This window comes from Octopus sinensis, linkage group LG6, assembly GCF_006345805.1.
Source record: "Octopus sinensis linkage group LG6, ASM634580v1, whole genome shotgun sequence".
NCBI classification, from domain to species: domain Eukaryota; kingdom Metazoa; phylum Mollusca; class Cephalopoda; order Octopoda; family Octopodidae; genus Octopus; species Octopus sinensis.
In genome coordinates, this window is record NC_043002.1 from 24296170 (window position 1) to 24314709 (window position 18540).

Genomic DNA, 18540 nt, shown 5'->3' on the forward strand with positions numbered 1-18540 from the left:
ATCATTCATATATTTGTTTATTTCCTATTCCGGAAAGAGTGTTACCGGAATTCAACGAAAGTATACGAGTGTTACCGGAAAAAGCAGAAGAAAAACCACCTAAAAACCTCCCGAACGGTCAACTTTGCAAAGAGTTACCTCCCTTCCCAAGTCGTCTGCGGTGCGTCAAAATGGTAGAACACGTTGGCAGTTTACATAGGCATCACCACCCTCACCAATTTATAACCGGCAATAACGTGAGTAAAAATGAATACTGGCGATTTTCGTATCAAATTCTAGTGCAGATTATTTCTGACACCTTCGTAACCCACAAATATGTTGTGTTCTGTCAGAATTGCAGATTTGCAGTTATGCTCTAATGTCGTTTTTAACCCTACTCCTACCGACACTCACTTTCTCCATGTAGCACTGCCCTGGCTCTTTCTCTTTCCGTCTACATATGTAAATAATGATTTCCTTAGAAGAAAAGTCTTTCTTTGAGTAAACAAGAAGTTTGTGTTGTTTAAAAAAAAAACTGTGGATATAGTTTATTGAATGGAACACTGGAGCCTTTGATCGAACCATGGACGAATAAAGAGGTAGCGCGAAACCCTGGTATAACTTGAACTTAGAACCTTGGCGACAACCTGAATCACTCTCCATGTGACTATGTAAATAATATCGATTTCCTTGCCTGAGAATTAATACGATTTTGTAGTAGGATAATGTATGAGCAATCGAGTCGACTCGTATTCTAACTGGTACTTAATATTGATTCCGACTGAGTTACTTTGATCTCGGACATTGAACATCAATCACCAAGACCCTTTGCCGTCTGCACAAACTTCACCATTCTGGCGTAACAGTGAAGTTGACAGGGAACCTCTATATGGTTAATCGACTTGCTAAAAGTACCAGCTAAATGTGTTCCTGTCCGGAGAAAAAATGGACACGGTCTTTGATCATAAGTTTGCTTCATCAGGACTGATCTGGAATTCAACAGTAACTTCATCGTTCTATTGAATGCAAATATTCAATTCTTGCTCACGTAAGCGTAGAACCTTTTTATGGAGAAGCAAGTGGGTATGAGTTGTGATTTTTCATACATTTATCTATGAATTTGAAAATGTAGGCAGTGAAAGGGTTCTAAATAGGATAGGTGGACACTTCCTAGATGTAAAATATTTCAGGAGAGTGTCAATCTTTGACGCAAGTACTTTCGGCTTACCTGGTTTATAAACTGCCTATTAAACTGAAAGTCGACAATCCTGTTTGACAGTTTTGAAAGTTGATCAGCTTTCACTATTTGTTTTGTTTTGTATTAAACACGAGCCTACGAAGACAGACCTGGTCAAAGTTGACCTGTGGCTAAACTACTACAATCATCATCATCATTGTTCGACCGTGGTCGAGACTTTCATACTACAATAACACAACCCGACAAGGGAACTTATGTGTGGTCCCTCGACCTGACCATGACCTACTGTTTTAAAAAATGAAAGAACCAATATGATAATGTAGTTCTAGATGCGATAGACTTGAAAAAAGATGGGAAAATATCGTTTGGTCCAATTTTTGAATGGTTTGATCAGAGGTCTGCTGTATCAGTGCTGATCTGTGACTAATTCGCTGACAATACTTGTGCAAAAGTTAACAATAAGATCTTGTTTTCTTTTAAAATTTCCCTTTTTTAAAACAAGAACAGTATGTTTGAAATCTTAAATAGAACATTCCTCTCTAGGTCTAATAGCTACAGTTGTGTAAAACCCAGAATCCTACCACAGACCCTCCTCTTAAAAAGTACTTTTGTCAAGAGGAAGGATTGAGAAGTGTGACAGTGTGGTGCCTGATGAGAGGGAGTGGTAGACTGATTTTTGGCGATGATGAGAGACATGTACGTCAGGTGGGCCTGGGTGAAGTTTGTTACAGGACTGTTCAGAACTGAAAAACAGGGACCTATATAATAGTTTTGGGGGCTAGAGATTGGAGGTCGTTGGTGAGCCAAAGGTGGCCCTTTTTGTGATAAAGCGAAGAGTGTTTGTACATGCAGAGAAGCAAGAGCAATACTCCATTATCTTTTTTTACAAACATATATAGATAAAACTCACTCACCTTTTATTTGTTCTCTCTCTCTATCTCTCTCACACACACATTAAATACAGGCTTGGTTGAGTTAAGATGTTCACTTTGCAACCACGAGGTCCTGGGTTTGATCCTAATGCATGGCATGTTGAATTAGCACCTTGGGTCAACCAAAATCTTGTTAGTGAATTTAGGTAGAAAGAAACTGAGAAGCCTGCTAGATAGACTAACTGTAATTGAAAAGTTCAGCTTTGTCACATTAAGCTAGGATGTATCAATATTCCAGTCCTGGAACCCTAACCCACTTCTTGTGGTAATTCAATGAGTTGATCACAATGGACACTGGACACATTGAAACAATGGGAGAATCCATCAGATATATACACACATATACAGGGTGTGATGGGTAAATTGTTGCCATTTTATATTTTTAATTTCACGCATGTGCATTGTTTGTTTGTAATTTTGTCAACTACACAGCGTAGTAGGGTACTGTCTGTGAGAACAACAGCATCATGATGCAATTCACTCTGCCAGAAATTTGGAAATGACATACTGTACTTCTTGGCATTCAAGCTAGAAGCTCCAATATGAACAGATGGGAACACACAGAACAACCGTTGGCTTGCTGTGTCCCCAAAACGTGTATCCAGAGTGATAAGAATCAAATATCCAGTCAACATCATGGTGTTTGGAGTGATCACTAGTGATGGTGACATTATGCCTACATTTATCTTCCCACACAGCCTCTGACTCAACATGGTGGCCTACATCAAGTGCCTGGAGAAGGTAGTACTGCCCAGGGTCAAGAGGCTGGTTGCTGGAACAACCTATGTCTGGCAACAGGACTCTGCACCATACCACACAAGCAGGAGAACCCAGTCATGGCTGTCAGACAATTTCTGCGACCACATCATCCCTAACATCTGGCTACCTAACTCCCCAGACTGCAACCTCCTTGATTATTATGTGTGGGGTACAGTTGAGAGAGAGACCAACAAAGCTCCTTGTAACACCAAAGATGAACTGAAGATAAGGCTTATGACAGCATTTACCAGCTTAGACAAGGAGACTGTCCAGAAGAATTGCAGGAGATTCCGAAGTTGTTTAGAAGCTACGGTTGAAGTGAATGGCGAATCTATTGAATAGATTTACAGTTTAGTATTTCAAGATATTTTTATGTAATTTTGGTAAACATATCTGTTAAAATGAGATGTCACTGTTATTTTCATTTTTGCGTAATTTAGATGACAGTTTATTCACCATACCCTGTATACACACACACACTCATATATATATATGCTAGCATGGAAAACGGACGCTAAACGATGATGATGATATATTGCAGGAGATTCCGAAGTTGTTAGAAGTACGTTTTGAAGTGAATGGCGAATCTATTGAATAGATTTACAGTTAGTATTCAAGATATTTTATGTAATTTTGGTAAACATATCTGTAAAATGATGATGTCATGTTATTTCATTTTTGCGTAATTTAGATGACAGTTTATTCCATACCCTGTATACACACACACACTCATATATATATATGCTAGCATGGAAAACGGACGCTAAACGATGATGATGATGATATATATATATATAAACTTACATACACACACACAACACATGTATTTAAATATTCTTTTCTACTCTAGGCACAAGGCCCAAAATTTTGGGGGAGGGGCGTGCAGTTGATTAGATCGACTCCAGTACACAACTGGTACTTAATTTATTGGCCCCGAAAGGATGAAAGGCAAAGTTGACCTCAGCAGAATTTGAACTCAGAACGTAATGGCAGACGAAATACCACTAAGCCTTTCACCCTGCATGCTAATGATCCTACCAGCTCACCGCCCTTCATGCATTGAAATATTGTTTGTCTTGAAATATTTTTTAATATTGTCTCACTGTCCTTGTTAAAATTTCTTCTTGAAAATTCTCCATTAAAAAAAAATGTCAATGTTTGTTAAAGATTATCTAAGTAATGGCTAACCTAATTAACTATCTCTCAATTATATTCTGATTACAAATAAATCAGTTCTGTCCATCACCAATCCTTTCCTTTCTTTCAGACTTTGTCTTCAGTTTTATTCATTTAGGTCAACATAATCTACTTTTATGTTTCAAGCTGATTGCAACCAGAAGAATACATTGTTTTATTTTGGTGGGGTTATTTTATGTATTTATTTTTAAAAAAAGACTGACATTATTTTTCCCTTTAATTTAGCTTTATTTCTGACCATTTGTGATACAATCATTTCAATTTGTAATCAAACAAGTCAATGAGGGAATTATCTACATGATGGCTTGATTTGCCAGAAATTGCAGCCAAATGCCCTTTAAAATCTGTTTTGTTTTACAAAAATGAAAGAAACAGTGAATAATGTAGTCTAAGAGACACTGCATTTGAGTAAAAGACAAGATGGTCATGGCTGGAATGCTTTTGGCCTTAGGTCTGTTCATTTGAGACTAACCTGGAGTTAAACAATAACAGTTGTAATCAAATGTCAGATATTTGCATTCTTTGTTAATTTACCTGCAAAGCATAACAATCAACATATTTTATATATTCTAAGGTGTTAGGCTACAGGGTTTTCTTGTGTCTTATTTTTAATAAGTATTCTTCCCTTGTCTTTTTTATAATTTGATTTTTGTTTTTCAACATCCCAAGTGTTTGAAGAAACTTGTTATAAAGTTGGCCAAAATATTTTGTTATTAATTATCATTTTGGCTGAGTGAGTAGAGAACCTGACAATCAGCTGAGTGGTTTGTATAGTTTTCTATCCTCTGTTGTGTCTGTAACCAAGACAGAATTAAAGTGAACACAAGTAATTCACAAGCAGAAACTACTTGTTATTTAGATAAGCAACAACAGAAGTTATGGTGCGGTAACATTGTCAAGTAATTTATTAGCGTGCCACGTTGGGTTTATGTCCACCTGTTGATAATATAAGTTGGAGCGAGATAGGTTATCTGACGCTGTGAGTCTTTATACACATAGAAAGACAATAATTAAGTAAATAAACAACAGCATTAATTTTGACATTGTTGTGATTTAGTGTAAAATCAACCCTGATCTAGTAGAACTATGATGACGGGTGTTCCTGCCATGACCATCACATCTTTTATTCAGATATAATGTATCTGGGACCATCTTATCCAATGTATTCTTTTATTTTTAAAATGGTAAGATTTATTTTGATGAAGATTTAGCTACGATTTCTAGCAGATTGAGCAATCTTGTAAAGGTTTCCTCATTGGCTTGAACCCCATAAAACCCAAATGTTACATTGAGAGATAACATTTCAGAGCTTGAAAATGACTAGCATTGACCACTTAAGCAGCTTCAATGCTGACCACTAAGATACTGTCACTAGATCTGTATCTAAATACTATCATATTGGGAAGCCTGCACTAAATATTATGGACAATATAACAAACTAAAAGAAAGAAAAGCAGGCTACCTACTAGATTAGCAAGTTTCATTCACTATATTCTGGAGTCTTTTAATCTACTATAAATAGCAACCAAATCACCTTCAAACATTACTTATTGAATAATGTATTCCAGAGTGCACTATATTTGTATAAAAGACAGTTGCCATAGTTTGAGTACCTTTGATCATAGGTTTGCTTAATCAAGGCACTGACTAATTTTCAAGCTTTATTTTCACTACAGTCTTTGCTTCTATGAAATTCCACCTAACCCCATTTTATCCATCCATACCTCCTCCTGCCTTCAATTGCGCTATATTTTAAAACACCATTGGGTACAGTGTATAGGAATACACTGTACCCAATCATTTATTGTTTAGGTTGCAACCAGTAGTTAATCTTTGAGTTTGTGTATGTGTTATTTGAAAACAAATTACAACCAGATTATATCATGATATTGCAAGAACAAGAATTATTATAAAGAATATTTACCAGCTTTGATAGTTGTATAGCATTTAGTTAGTACACCAAGAATATATGTCTCTGATTATTTCCCCCCTGAACTTCCTCCTCTCCTTTTTAACTACCAACTTTCCAGAGTTAAAACTGGACTTGAAATTCACTGATAACACCCAGTTATTTCAGTCTCAGAGAATTTAACAGTTTAAATAAAATATGTTTTGGAGGTAAACTATGGAATCATTGTTATTAGCTTTATCCTTGGTTACTCATTGAGGTTAATTATTAACCTTCCTGATTCAGGTTCTCTATCACTCCTTATAAATGTGACCCAAAAATTGTTTGCCAACCAATAATAAATTATCTCCTTATACACTGAGGAAAGTATCATTATGTACCTTTTATTTATCCAAATTTACTCGCTTTATATACCTACACCTGCTGATTTTTCTTTATGTATCCTCCTTCACTTGACAACTTTTTATACATACTCCTGATAGTTTTATATACATCCCCACTTGACAGCATACAATTAACAGAATTTGTATCTTAGGCCTTAGATTATGAAATTTCAATATATTATTACAATAATAATTATTTTACTATAGGCACAAGGCCTGTAATTTGCAGAGAGTGGGCTAGTAAATTACATAGACCCCAGTGCTTAATTGATACTTATTTTATTGATTCTGAAAGAATGAAATACAAAATTGACCTCAACAAGATTTAGATTCAGAATATAAAAAGCCAAAAGAAAAACTGTTTAGCATTTTGTCCAATGCACTAATGATTCTGTCAGTTTGCCACCTTTCATTATAATAATGCTGATAATGATACTAATAATAATGTGCTTATTGAATATAATGCTCAAATGTCCCACTGAAAGGTTTAAAAGAGGGAACAGAAAGCAGACATATAAGTCAAGTAAAGAAAGACAGCAATGAAGGCTTGGAGTATGTGTAAATAAAGCATTAAAAAATGCAAAAAGCTAGAAAAATGAGCTGGCCTATGATCAAAGATATTTCAGCCTTGAAACATCATGTCTTTTTGAATATCCAGGCCTACTTTACCCAATGTATCCTTCCCACTCTTTTTTAATGGTAGGGTAATTTGAAGAAGATTTACTTGCTATATTTATCATGTTGAGTGATTGCATAGAGGCTTCCTTCACTGTCTTTCATCATCATCATCGTTTAACGTCCGTTCTCCATGCTAGCATGGGTTGGACGGTTTGACCGGGGATCTGGGAAGCCAGAAGGCTGCACCAGGCTCCAGTCTTATCTGGCAATGTTTCTACAGCTGGATGCCCTTCCTAATGCCAACCACTCCGTGAGTGTAGTGGGTGCTTTTTACGTGCCACCTGCACAGGTGCCAGGCGAGGCTGGCAACGGCCACGGTCGGATTGGTGTATTTTATGTGCCACCGGCACGGAAGCCAGTCGAGGTGGCGCTGGCATCGGCCACGAGTCGGATAGTGCTTTTTATGTACCACCAGACCAACTTAATCATACATGCCTGTGGAAGGGTTAAAATAATTTTTTAAAATTGAACTATAGTTAGGAAGACCTATAGTAAAGAGGAATGAGATGAGTGCAATTAGTGAATGGTTGGCTGTTTAGTGTCAGTTTTATGAGAAAATGAATTTTTTTTTTTTAGTATTTTCCATATAGTCAGAGTAGGAAGAGCAGCAGTTATGACCATTTTGCTGGGTCTCTGAGGTTGCTGAAAGAAAAGGTTGAAGGTCTTGATATCTTCAGACCAGAGAGACATAGTCTAAAGTTTGCAACAGAGTGGATTCTGTTAAAGGCATCCAAGGGCCAGCTGTTGGTGTTAAATTAAGCCTACCACCTAACAATAAACACAGTTCATCTGATGACTATCCACACAGTTTTCCAGTCTACTTAGTTTTATGCACAAAGCTTACATTGACCCAAAGTTGTGGGGTTAAAGACATTTGCCCTAGATGTTGCACAATGAATTTGAACCCAGAAGCATGTGACTGTAGTGTGAACTTCTTCACCACACAGCCATGGGAACTTTTGTGATTTCAGTGAGGTGAAGAAGAGGAATTGGATTATTGAAACAATAACAGTAAACTAGTTGAAATCAATTTAATCAAAATATGTTCTCCATTGTTCACAGTTGAGCAAAACTGGTATTTCTGTTACATAGGAGAAAAACAATTATCATATTAAGTAGAAGGCTGGGGTTATTTTTTTTAACCCATTGTTTGCTTTCTTTGTATTGTTTTTCTGTCTGTCTGTCTGTCTCTCTTTCTCACACACACAAACGCACACACACATGCATTGTGTGTGGGTGTGTGTATGTTAGCAGGTCAAGCAACAATATTTTTTCTCTTTATAATTATAATTATATTCTTGGTATACACAGAGACAAAAATAGATATTCTATATGAATCTTTTTTTTTTTCTCATTTTGCTTCAAGATTTTACATTCTTAAACCTAGGATGCTTTCAAAGCAAAATAAAGAAAGAGGAAGAGTAGAGAGTAGAAATGTTTTATTTGTACTTTCTACCTTTCAACTTGCTGAAATTTAAATCTGAATGAATAAGTTTAAAATTTCCTTATTTTTGAATTTCAATTAAGGTTCACATTATAAGTTCAAACTTCTCATATTTAGCTCATGTTTTATGAATCTGACAAAAAAGGAAAAAAGAAGGGACCCCCAAAATTTTTATTTTGGTAGAGAGTAATTAGTCTCTAGTAACAGATACAGAAGACCATGTTGTTGTTGAATCCCAGGTCAACCCTGATTCAGAAGACTTTTGATCAAAGGCATTTCAGCCATGACCAGCTTATTTCTTTATTTGATTTTATTTTCATTTATTTCAGTGAATCTATTGTTCAATATATTTTTTATGATTTCAGCAGTCATGAGAATAGAACTGCACTTATACCTCCTTTTTGTGCTACTAGTTATTCCTCTTCTTGGAACAATTTAACTTGTTACCCATCCCATATTCTCAACATCATCTTTTACCATTGTATTATCCTTGAACACCATTTCATATCTGCCATCAATGTCCCCTCCACCTTTTTTTGTCACTCACTATATACCACCCCTGCAGACTTCTGACCTTCATCTCTATCATTGTGCATCTTTTCTCCCCACCTGCTTCATATCATCTTTGTATTTCTCATCTATCTAAGTTTTTTTTTTCCATACTGCTGCTCTCTATCATGCACTTTTTATGCATTGATTCCTATCACCATCTCCTCCCTGACCCACTCATATTTCCTTTTTCTTTCAACCAAACTGAGATTCACTACCGGCCATGCCTCCACTCATGTTCACCATTCACTGCATTCGTCTCTATCCTCATCTCTATTGTCAGTCACTCTCCTTTCACACATTTGCACACCAACCCTCCCAGCCATCAATTCTCTGTCCCTATTACCTTTTTATCCATCCTTTTGTTTCTTGCAGGTACATCTTCACACTTCATCTCTACTATCCTTTCTCCCTTTTCTGCTAGGGTAGCCATGTACCTCCTCTACAGTAAAACCCTTGTTCCTGTCCCTCTATCATATTTTAACCTCTCAACTCCTGGCACAAAGCCACTGCTCTCAGTATTGCATCTCCAACAATGCAGAACAATTTCACTGACATTTTTGATATTAATGTTGGTGCCAGGAATTTGACAGAAGTTTCAAGCATTATTGGAGTTTATATTTTAGACCAGGGGTCTCCAAAGTGGTTGATATCAACCCCCCACTGTTCAAGGGGTCGATAAATGCACATCTACTTAATCATTATTATTTATTTTCTTGTACATACCTGGGGGTTGATGAGGGGTCAAGGATTCCATGAAGGGGTCGATGGTCTAAAAAGTTTGGGGACCCCTGTTTTAGACCCACTACAAAAGAAATTCAGTTCACATAATAGGAAAATTTACTGAGATGAGAGTTTTCTAACTCCCAGAGAAAAATGGCCAATGTGTAGATAGATTTTGAAAAGAATTAGCAAAATTATTTAAAGACTTGAACTTAAAGATCATAATAAGCATTAACTGAAGAATTGTTCATTTTTGGGTTTGATTCTCAACCTAAATAATAGTAGATTCCTACTGTATATGAAATCCAATATACCATAGAATATAATAAAAATTTAAACCATTTATATATTGTAATGTGTGATTACAATCTGTATGGATGTCTACAGCATTGAATCTGTATAATATTAGTCAGCTGAGATGGCTCGCAGATGTAGGGCATATATCAGGCTTTTGTTTCCCCTGTGAGACTCTCTCCAACTATTTACACAATAGGGACCAAGGAAATAGTTCAATGGCTAGCTGAAGACTATTTTGAACTCTTTAAGAATGTAAGATATTGCTTTTTGCCACTTAATTTGATGGTCTCTGCTTTGGAGAGGGGATTGAAAAGCAAGAAAAGTGATATGCACACAGTTAGACAACATTGCTTCTTCAGTCAATCACTTGTATGTTCTTTCTGCAATTGAAGGATTGGGATGTGGTCATCAGTAGACCAAGGCAAATGAATTGTGTGTGTGTGTGTGTGTCTTCCTTTCATCACCTGTGTCTGTCAAGTTTATTAGCTGATCAGCATTGCTAAACAACTTGGTCTGCATATACTGTAGCATTTTGGAAAAGTCATCTATACATGTAGCTCTCATACTCTCACTTACACCATCTCTCATATGTTTACTCTGTCAGATTTTCAAATAGGAAACAGGTTTAAATGTTATTTCTTTATTAAACACCCAGCACACACACTCACACACACACACACACACATCCACACTCACACACATCCACACTCACACACATCCACACTCACACACATCCACACACACACACATCCACACACACACATCCACACACACACACATCCACACACACACACATCCACACACACACGCATCCTCACACACACACATCCACACACACACGCATCCTCACACACACACATCCTCACACACACATCCTCACACACACACACACACTCACACACACACACATCCACACTCACACACATCCACACTCACACACATCCACACATCCACACTCACACACATCCACACTCACACGCATCAACATATCCACACACACACACGTCCACACACACATCCACACACATCCACACACACACACATCCACACACACATCCACACACATCCACACACACACACATCCACACACACATCCACACACACATCCACACCCCCACACACACTGTCTTGACTATTCTTTTGTTAGTAAAAGTAGGAAAGCATTTTCTTGCTGAATGTGTCATCTGTTCAAGCTGAAAACTTTCTAGTATGTCTTTATTGTTTGGCCAGATATTTTTCGGGAGTTTCTTGTTGGGTTAACTTATCTAGAACAGATTCTATTATTATTTATCATCATCATTGTTATTTGTGATTAAAAATGTACAGAAACCTCTAAAAACAGCTCTGTGAAAAGTTGGATTTTACTATGATTTATTAAATGAAGGATTTTTTTTCTGTTTTGCTGCAATGTAAACAAGACTTTATTCAAAATGGCTTCCTGGCTCTAGAAACAAAGTAGAAGGTGATAGATACATCCTTTAAGAATCTTTGATAGAAATTTTGAAAACAATAACACCCTTCCGTCTCACCCATCCTTATTCTCTCTCTCTCTCTCTCTCTCTCTCTCTCTCTCTCTCTCAGTATTCTTTTTCTCTTATTACTCCCCTTGCCACTGTCCCTTCTGTTATCTCTCTCCTCTACAACCCTCGGACAACAATAAACCAGTTCTTGCCATTACATTTTAACACCTCTGTTGCAACTCAGCTTATGTCACCACAGTCTTTTCCATTCTTCCTCTCAGAGTAGTGAGGACTGTTTAGTCTTGCTAGTTACATAGTGATCTCACTAGTATTGGTGCCATGAAAAAACATCCAGTACACTCTGCAAAGTGGTCGACAAATCAAGCAGAGACAACATATGGTTGAAGGGATTCTTTCTTCTCACTGAGAGTGTGACAGTCTTTCAACTATTGGTGCAATGAAAAAATGCATCTTTTACATTCTGTAAAAAGGATGGTGTAAGGAAGGGCAGCCAACTGTAGAAACCTTGCCAAAACTTAGATGACTGAGTGAAACTTGGTTCTCTGATTTATTTAGGAGGGCAATAACTTTGAATAAGAACTGGCTTGGACCATAATGTACTGTCCAACTCATGCCAGCATGGAGAGGTGTAAAAGGGTGGTCATAGTGGCAGTGGTATTGTCACCACTTGAAGGCAGCGGGCTGGCAGAAACGTTAGCATGTCGGGCGAAATGCTTAGTGGTATTTCGTCTGCAGTTATGTCATGAGTTCAAATTCCGCTGAGGTTGACTTTGCTTTTCATCCTTTCGGGGTCGATAAATTAAGTACCAGTTATGCACTGGGGTCGATGTAATCGACTTAATACCTATGTCTGTCTTTGTTTGTCCCCTCTATGTTTAGCCCCTTGTGGGTAATAAAGAAATAGGTATTGTCACCACAAAATTTGAAAAGGGAAAAAATACATATAAAGAAAGAGACACTCTAACAAATGAATAAAATTGATATTTCTAATGACTTTAATAGCAATAACTGCAGTTTTGCTAGCTTTGCTAGTCAGTTCCCAACAAGAAGAGAACACAGGAGAGACATGTTACAAAGGACATAGCCTTTGTGCCAGAGGAATACATTTAGGAACTGGCATCCGGGATGTTAGCCCTGCATTGTCAGTCTAAATACTTTTCTTCCTCCACCCATGATAGAGTACATTCAAGGATGACTACATGTTGCTTCATGTAACATCTACATTCATCTCTTGTCTCTACTGTACTGCAAATGTTATGAACCATGGGTAAATATTACTACCAATGTCCTTGGCTATGACTCTTTGGTTTTGTCTCCCCATATATTGTGTCATTAGTGTGTGGGCAGGTATGTGGACACACCAATTCCACATGTTACCTTGGATCTTCCTTGGTCTTTAAAAGACCAGGGACTCACTTCCATATACTCCACCCTGGTTGATGGAACACACTTTTGCCAGAGTTCCTTTTAGTTGCTCTTTTGTGGGCATTGGTAAGCACTATATATTTTTGGTAATTAGACAGGCCATGCAAGGCAGAAATCCCACTTGTTATACATGTGATTCTCAGAGCCTGTTGGGGGATTTCTCCTTGAGAAGCTGAAGAAGCAGAGAAAGGAGGAAAGCAGCAAACTACAGTAGTGGCAAGAATATAACAGCAGGTCCCAGAAACTACTGTTTCCAAACTACCATCAGGAAAAAAAATCTATTCTGTGCTCATCACTAGGATATTGTATCAAAAAGCCTGCCTCAATAGGCTCAAGGCTTGAAATGATGGGCATATATGAAAGTTGGAGAAGAATAACAAGCTGTCAGAGACAACCACAAAAGAAAGAAGACCCAGAAAAGGAAGGATAAGCCCAGGCTGAAGACATAAGATTCAAAAAGTGGATCATGAGATTCACAGTTCTTTAAATAATAACAATAATAATAATAATAATAATAATAAAAACTGTTTATTAGAGCATCAGGCAAAATGTTTGTGGTATTTCCTCTTGTCTTTATGTTCTGGGTTCAGATCTCACCAAGATCTACTTTACCTTTTGTCCTTCCAGGTTTGTAAAATAAAGTATCACTCATGTCTTGAGTCATTTTAATCAATTAACCTCCTATTCCTAAATTTCTGGTCTTGTACCTAATTTAGAAACAATTAGTACTATTTTTAAGGTCTGGTGGATTGGCAGAGCTGTTAGAACAGGACAAAATACCTGTAGTCTTTAGTTATGTATCTTATGTTCTGAGTTTAAATTTCATCCAAATCAACTTGCCTTTTATCCTTATGGAGTAGACAAAAGGAATTACCAGTCAAGTAATGGGGTTAATTCAATCGACTAACCCCATCAAATTTGTGGCCTTATACCTATGTTAGAAATAATTATTATGTTTATTATTAAGTGTTTTCAATAGTTGCATGTTAGTTTTTAGCCACATGACCATGTACACCTATATGATCTTGTGGTGTTTATAATATTGTCTTTTGGAAAGAAAAGAAAAATGTTTGTTTATCTGTGCTGTGTGCTCTGCCACTCAGGATTATTTTTTCAGACTGTAATAAAGTTGTAAACTCTGGTATGGTTTTTATAGATTTTATTTATGTCCTTATGTATTATACCCAGTGTAAATCTCAAGAGTTCATTGGCCTAAAGTTTTCCAGAGTTTTTTATGACATTTAGTGGATGAATAACAACTGTCTCATTTGGATATGATGTTAGTGTCACAACATACTTATTCATGTCTGGTATGTTATCTCAGTTGCTTGGTAAATTGAGGTAATAAATTGTCACATTAAAATACCCAATTTAGATTTATGAACATCTCTACCCTCTCCATTGACAATACCACTTAGTCCATCAAAATATCTGATTGTCGCTGTCTATTATGAACTGACCATGATTTCACTTCTATGTAACCCATTTCTACTACAGCTACAGTTCATGAATTTAAGTTATATAGAAGACTGGAGCATACAACAGCTGTAATGTGAAAGCAGCAATCAAAGTGTGACACCAGTCTGACTAATATAAACAATGTATAGTAATCCCTCAACTATCGCTGGTACTACGTCCCAAACCCACCTCCCACACACAATAGGTAAAAATCCGCAAAGTAGAAACAGTACTGCGTATTCTTTATTATTTTTTTTTTATAATTTGTATATATATATTTTATTATAAATGCAAAACAACACCTCACATTCGCCTCCTGAGTTTCATTTGCCATACAGTATGTGTGATTCATTGTTTACTCATCTACAATACATTACGTATTTTCTTTTGATATACACAAATCCCTCGCCATATCGTGGTTAACCTATCACTCACTCAGTACATCGTGGTTCACCTATCGTGCACTCAGTATATCACGGATTTTTCTGGATAATATATGTAAATTTATATTATGGACTCCTCAGTATATCCGGGTTTCTGTGGCCGATAGTTTTTTAGATTTTTATTATTTGTGTGAAAGGTTTTGGAATGTAACACTCGTGATAGTCAAGGGATTACTGTATTTTAATTAATGTGTTATACAGTGCAGTACTTTACTGTATGTTTATTTATTAATTTATTAATTTTTAAGCATGAAAATGCTTATTTTACCACAGAAATAATTAAAATCTAAAAAAGTGTAAATGCCTACCAGCCGCAGAAACTCACAATATACTGAGGAGTCCGTGATATAAATTTCCATATATCAGCCAGAAAAATCCGCGATGTACTGAGGGCGCGATAGGTGAACCGTGATATGGCAATTGATTACTGTACATAATATAAATTTCTCATCTCAGAAGTATAGAAATTTAAGATAGTTTATAAATTTAGATAACTTTGAATGACATGTAGGCATGATGAAGGGCTTTGCTTGAACCACCCACAGCATATAAACTCAATTTAAGAGTGTCACTAAATAATTTTTGTTCTTGCAGATCATCATTAGTTTCTTTCAACTTCAGATTTTATTTATTGTTGAGAAAATCGACTACCCATATTGATTGAGGGGAATAAGCTGTGAGCTTGTGAACTGACTTAATTATTTGCTCAGCTGCACATCTGTTTCATTTCAATCATAGTTGATGTCTATGGTCACTAGTCTGAAGTTGCTTCAACTACCCTGAATAGCTACAAATTACCATTGCAGTTTCACTGTGGGTTCTGTTTTACAAATCACACCTGTTGGGAATTTTTTTGTTGTCATTACTGTTATATGTTGTCAATATGTGAATAAGTGTTAGTCTTTCTGCCTGTGTCTCTCTTACACACACATCCTCTGCTATATATATTAGATATCACTACATATAACTATTATTGTAAATCCTGTAATCAGCAAGTTAACCCTTCTACTGACTACTGCTACTAATAGTAACAGATACTAAATATAACTATTCTCACTGTAATAATTGGTTGACATGGTTGATACCTCTCACTTGTCATGTCTTCTTCATATTCTGGTAGAGTAAGAACATCACCAAAAAATATTTTTCATCTTATGAAGCTTACTAACAGCTATTATTGCTAGAAATGTTGCAGAAGCTAATCCAAAGAGCCAAACTTTGAAAGATCCAGTCCAGTTAAAAAATGGACTTATATCAATTGATTGTTTAGCAGCACAAGAAGGACAGTGGACTGGAAGTCATGATAGTATTGATTTAAATGCTTTGTAGTTCTTTTATATTCTGAGTTCAAAATCTTTTATTCTGCCAGGCTAAACTAAGTATTGGTTATGTACTAAGTTTGACTCAACCATATACATTCTTTCCTTAAAATATGTGACATTTTCTGCTGAGTTAGAAATCTATTTTAACTAGACAAATAGTTTATATAGCATCTCTCTTATTGGCCTCTATATCAGCATCTTTGTATCTCTATTCAATCTTCTAGAAAGAGCAGCCAAGTCACCCCCAAACCTCTCTGTCGTCTTAGAAAAAACCTATCCATTGGATAATTAGTCCACAGTATGCTACATCTGGCAAAAAAATGGCAGAATGGCTATGACTGGAATGTTCTTGATCATAGGTCTACTTTATTAAGACTGCTTGAGATTAAACAACACAGCATAGATAAGTAAATTGAATACAATTATTTTCTTTAATTCTTGTATTGATTGGATAAGTCTACACAGCAGTTGTTTAATGCTATTTTATTAAATAAGTATTGTTTTGGTGCTGTTGTTTGCCATACAGGTAGCTATCACATTCACACAAGCATATAGTGTTTTATTCTTGAGAGTTTAGGATTTGGAGCTGGACAAAGTCTAAAGGTGATTTATTTTCACAATCCAACAAGAAACCCTACAGAATGCGCCAACACTATCCTGAAACCCATTATAAACTAAATAAGGTATGTAATATGGTTTGGTTTTACAAACAGGGATTAAAAAGATCTTTAACAAAAAGCTTCTCAAAATAATAAATAACTAATTTCATTGCTTTTGGTTGGTGGAGGATACTTATTTTGACTGTAAGTTTCTGTTAATCTAAGTTAGAAACTTGGATACAATTCCAAGTTGAGGAAATTTGGTCTGCTTTACTGGTATTATTGGGAAAGTCACACATCTATCTCACTATTTCCTACTTTTTTCACCTACAAGTTTAAGGGCTCATCACAAAAGAAACTTACTAGTCATAGTTAATGCAAGGCTGTAGATTGGCAAGGTTGGTAGAATAGTGGACAAAATGTTTCTCATATTGTTATATTGTTTCTACACACATTGAGTTCAGCTGCCAACTAAATCAGCTTTTTCTTTTATCATTCTGGGGTTGATAAAATACGTACCAGTCATGTATTGAGGCTAATACAATTGATTGTATCTCTCCCTCAAGATATGTGGTCTTGTGCCAATGTTAAAATTTTTTTATTTATGGTGACTGGTGGTGTTTAGTGAACCACTAGTGTATTTCTTTTCATAATCTTAAGTTGATTTTTAATCCTTATTAGAATTTGAAAGTAAAACAGTGGAATCTGAGGCAACTAGTGATTGTGTGCATTGTCATACAGTAAGTACAAAAAGTTCACAAAGTGAAAAATAGTCAGTTTTGCAAAGATGACTAAATGAAAACCAAATTGCACATTAAAATACTTTGTGTGCATAAGACCATCATAGTAAACAATATTGAAATAAAGTCCAGTAATTGTTAATTGTGAAATTTAGCTTGACCAGCCTAATGTGTCACCACAAATATTCCAAAGTTTGCTTAGCAGCATACTGTTTGTTTATACATTCTGAGTTCAAATTCTGCTGAGTTTGACTTTGCCTTTCATCCTTTCAGTGTCAATAAAATAAGTACAAGTTAAGCACTAGGGTCAATATAATTGACTTACCCCTCCCACCTTGTGCTTTCAGCAGAAAGGATTATTATTATTATTATTATTATTATTATTATTATTATTTTGTCACATAGACAAAATGTAGCTACTCCCAAATTTATGTCATTCTTTGTACTAAGTTTGATTCTGGGTGAAAGAGTTTTGTGTCAATCTTGGATTTTATCAGAGTAGAGCAAGGATGCTTATGAAATGAGAAAGACTTAGCTATGTAGAATGGTTGCATGTGGCTATTATATATCATTATCTATAGCTATGGTCTGTAAATAATCAAGTAACATGAATTTACTGTTAAATTGTTGTTCAATCCCAGGACAATTCTGACTGAATGGATTAATGATCAGAGGTGTTCCAACTGTGACCATTTCATCTTTTTGTATATTTAGAAGTACACTGCTCAATATATCTGTCTTTATTTATTACAATAGTTAACTGTGGTATGAGAGTCATTTGGCTGTTATTTCTATCAGGTTATGCAACTATTGTTAGCTCAACCATTGCACTATGTTACAAGTATTTGTGGACAATGAAATAATTTATTTCTAAGTTTGGTATATGTTTGCTACATGGAGTTAATCCTTGCTTTATTGGTGCTTTGCATTTTGCTGTTTTAGGCATCTTAATTTTTAGTCATCACAAAGTTTGTTATTACTATTTGCTTTCATTGCAATGGCAATGTTCTTTCTCTCTGTCTCT

At 36.0% G+C, this 18540-nt stretch overlaps 1 protein-coding gene across 3 annotated transcripts in view; it reads left to right on the top strand.

Annotated features, from left to right (window-relative positions):
• The first annotated feature begins 38 nt into the window (after positions 1–38).
• Positions 39–18540, top strand: part of LOC115213497 (RING finger protein 121) — a 42749-nt gene continuing 24247 nt past the window's right edge. Inside the window, exons 1-2 of one of the 3 annotated variants that reach the window (XM_036503730.1) lie at positions 93–236; positions 16755–16860. In XM_036503730.1, the coding sequence (XP_036359623.1) occupies positions 16819–16860 (42 nt within the window). In that variant the 5' untranslated portion in view covers positions 93–236; positions 16755–16818. Of the gene's footprint in view, positions 237–16703; positions 16861–18540 lie in introns of all 3 variants that reach the window. The other 2 variants (XM_036503729.1, XM_029782503.2) reach the window with 2 other exon arrangements.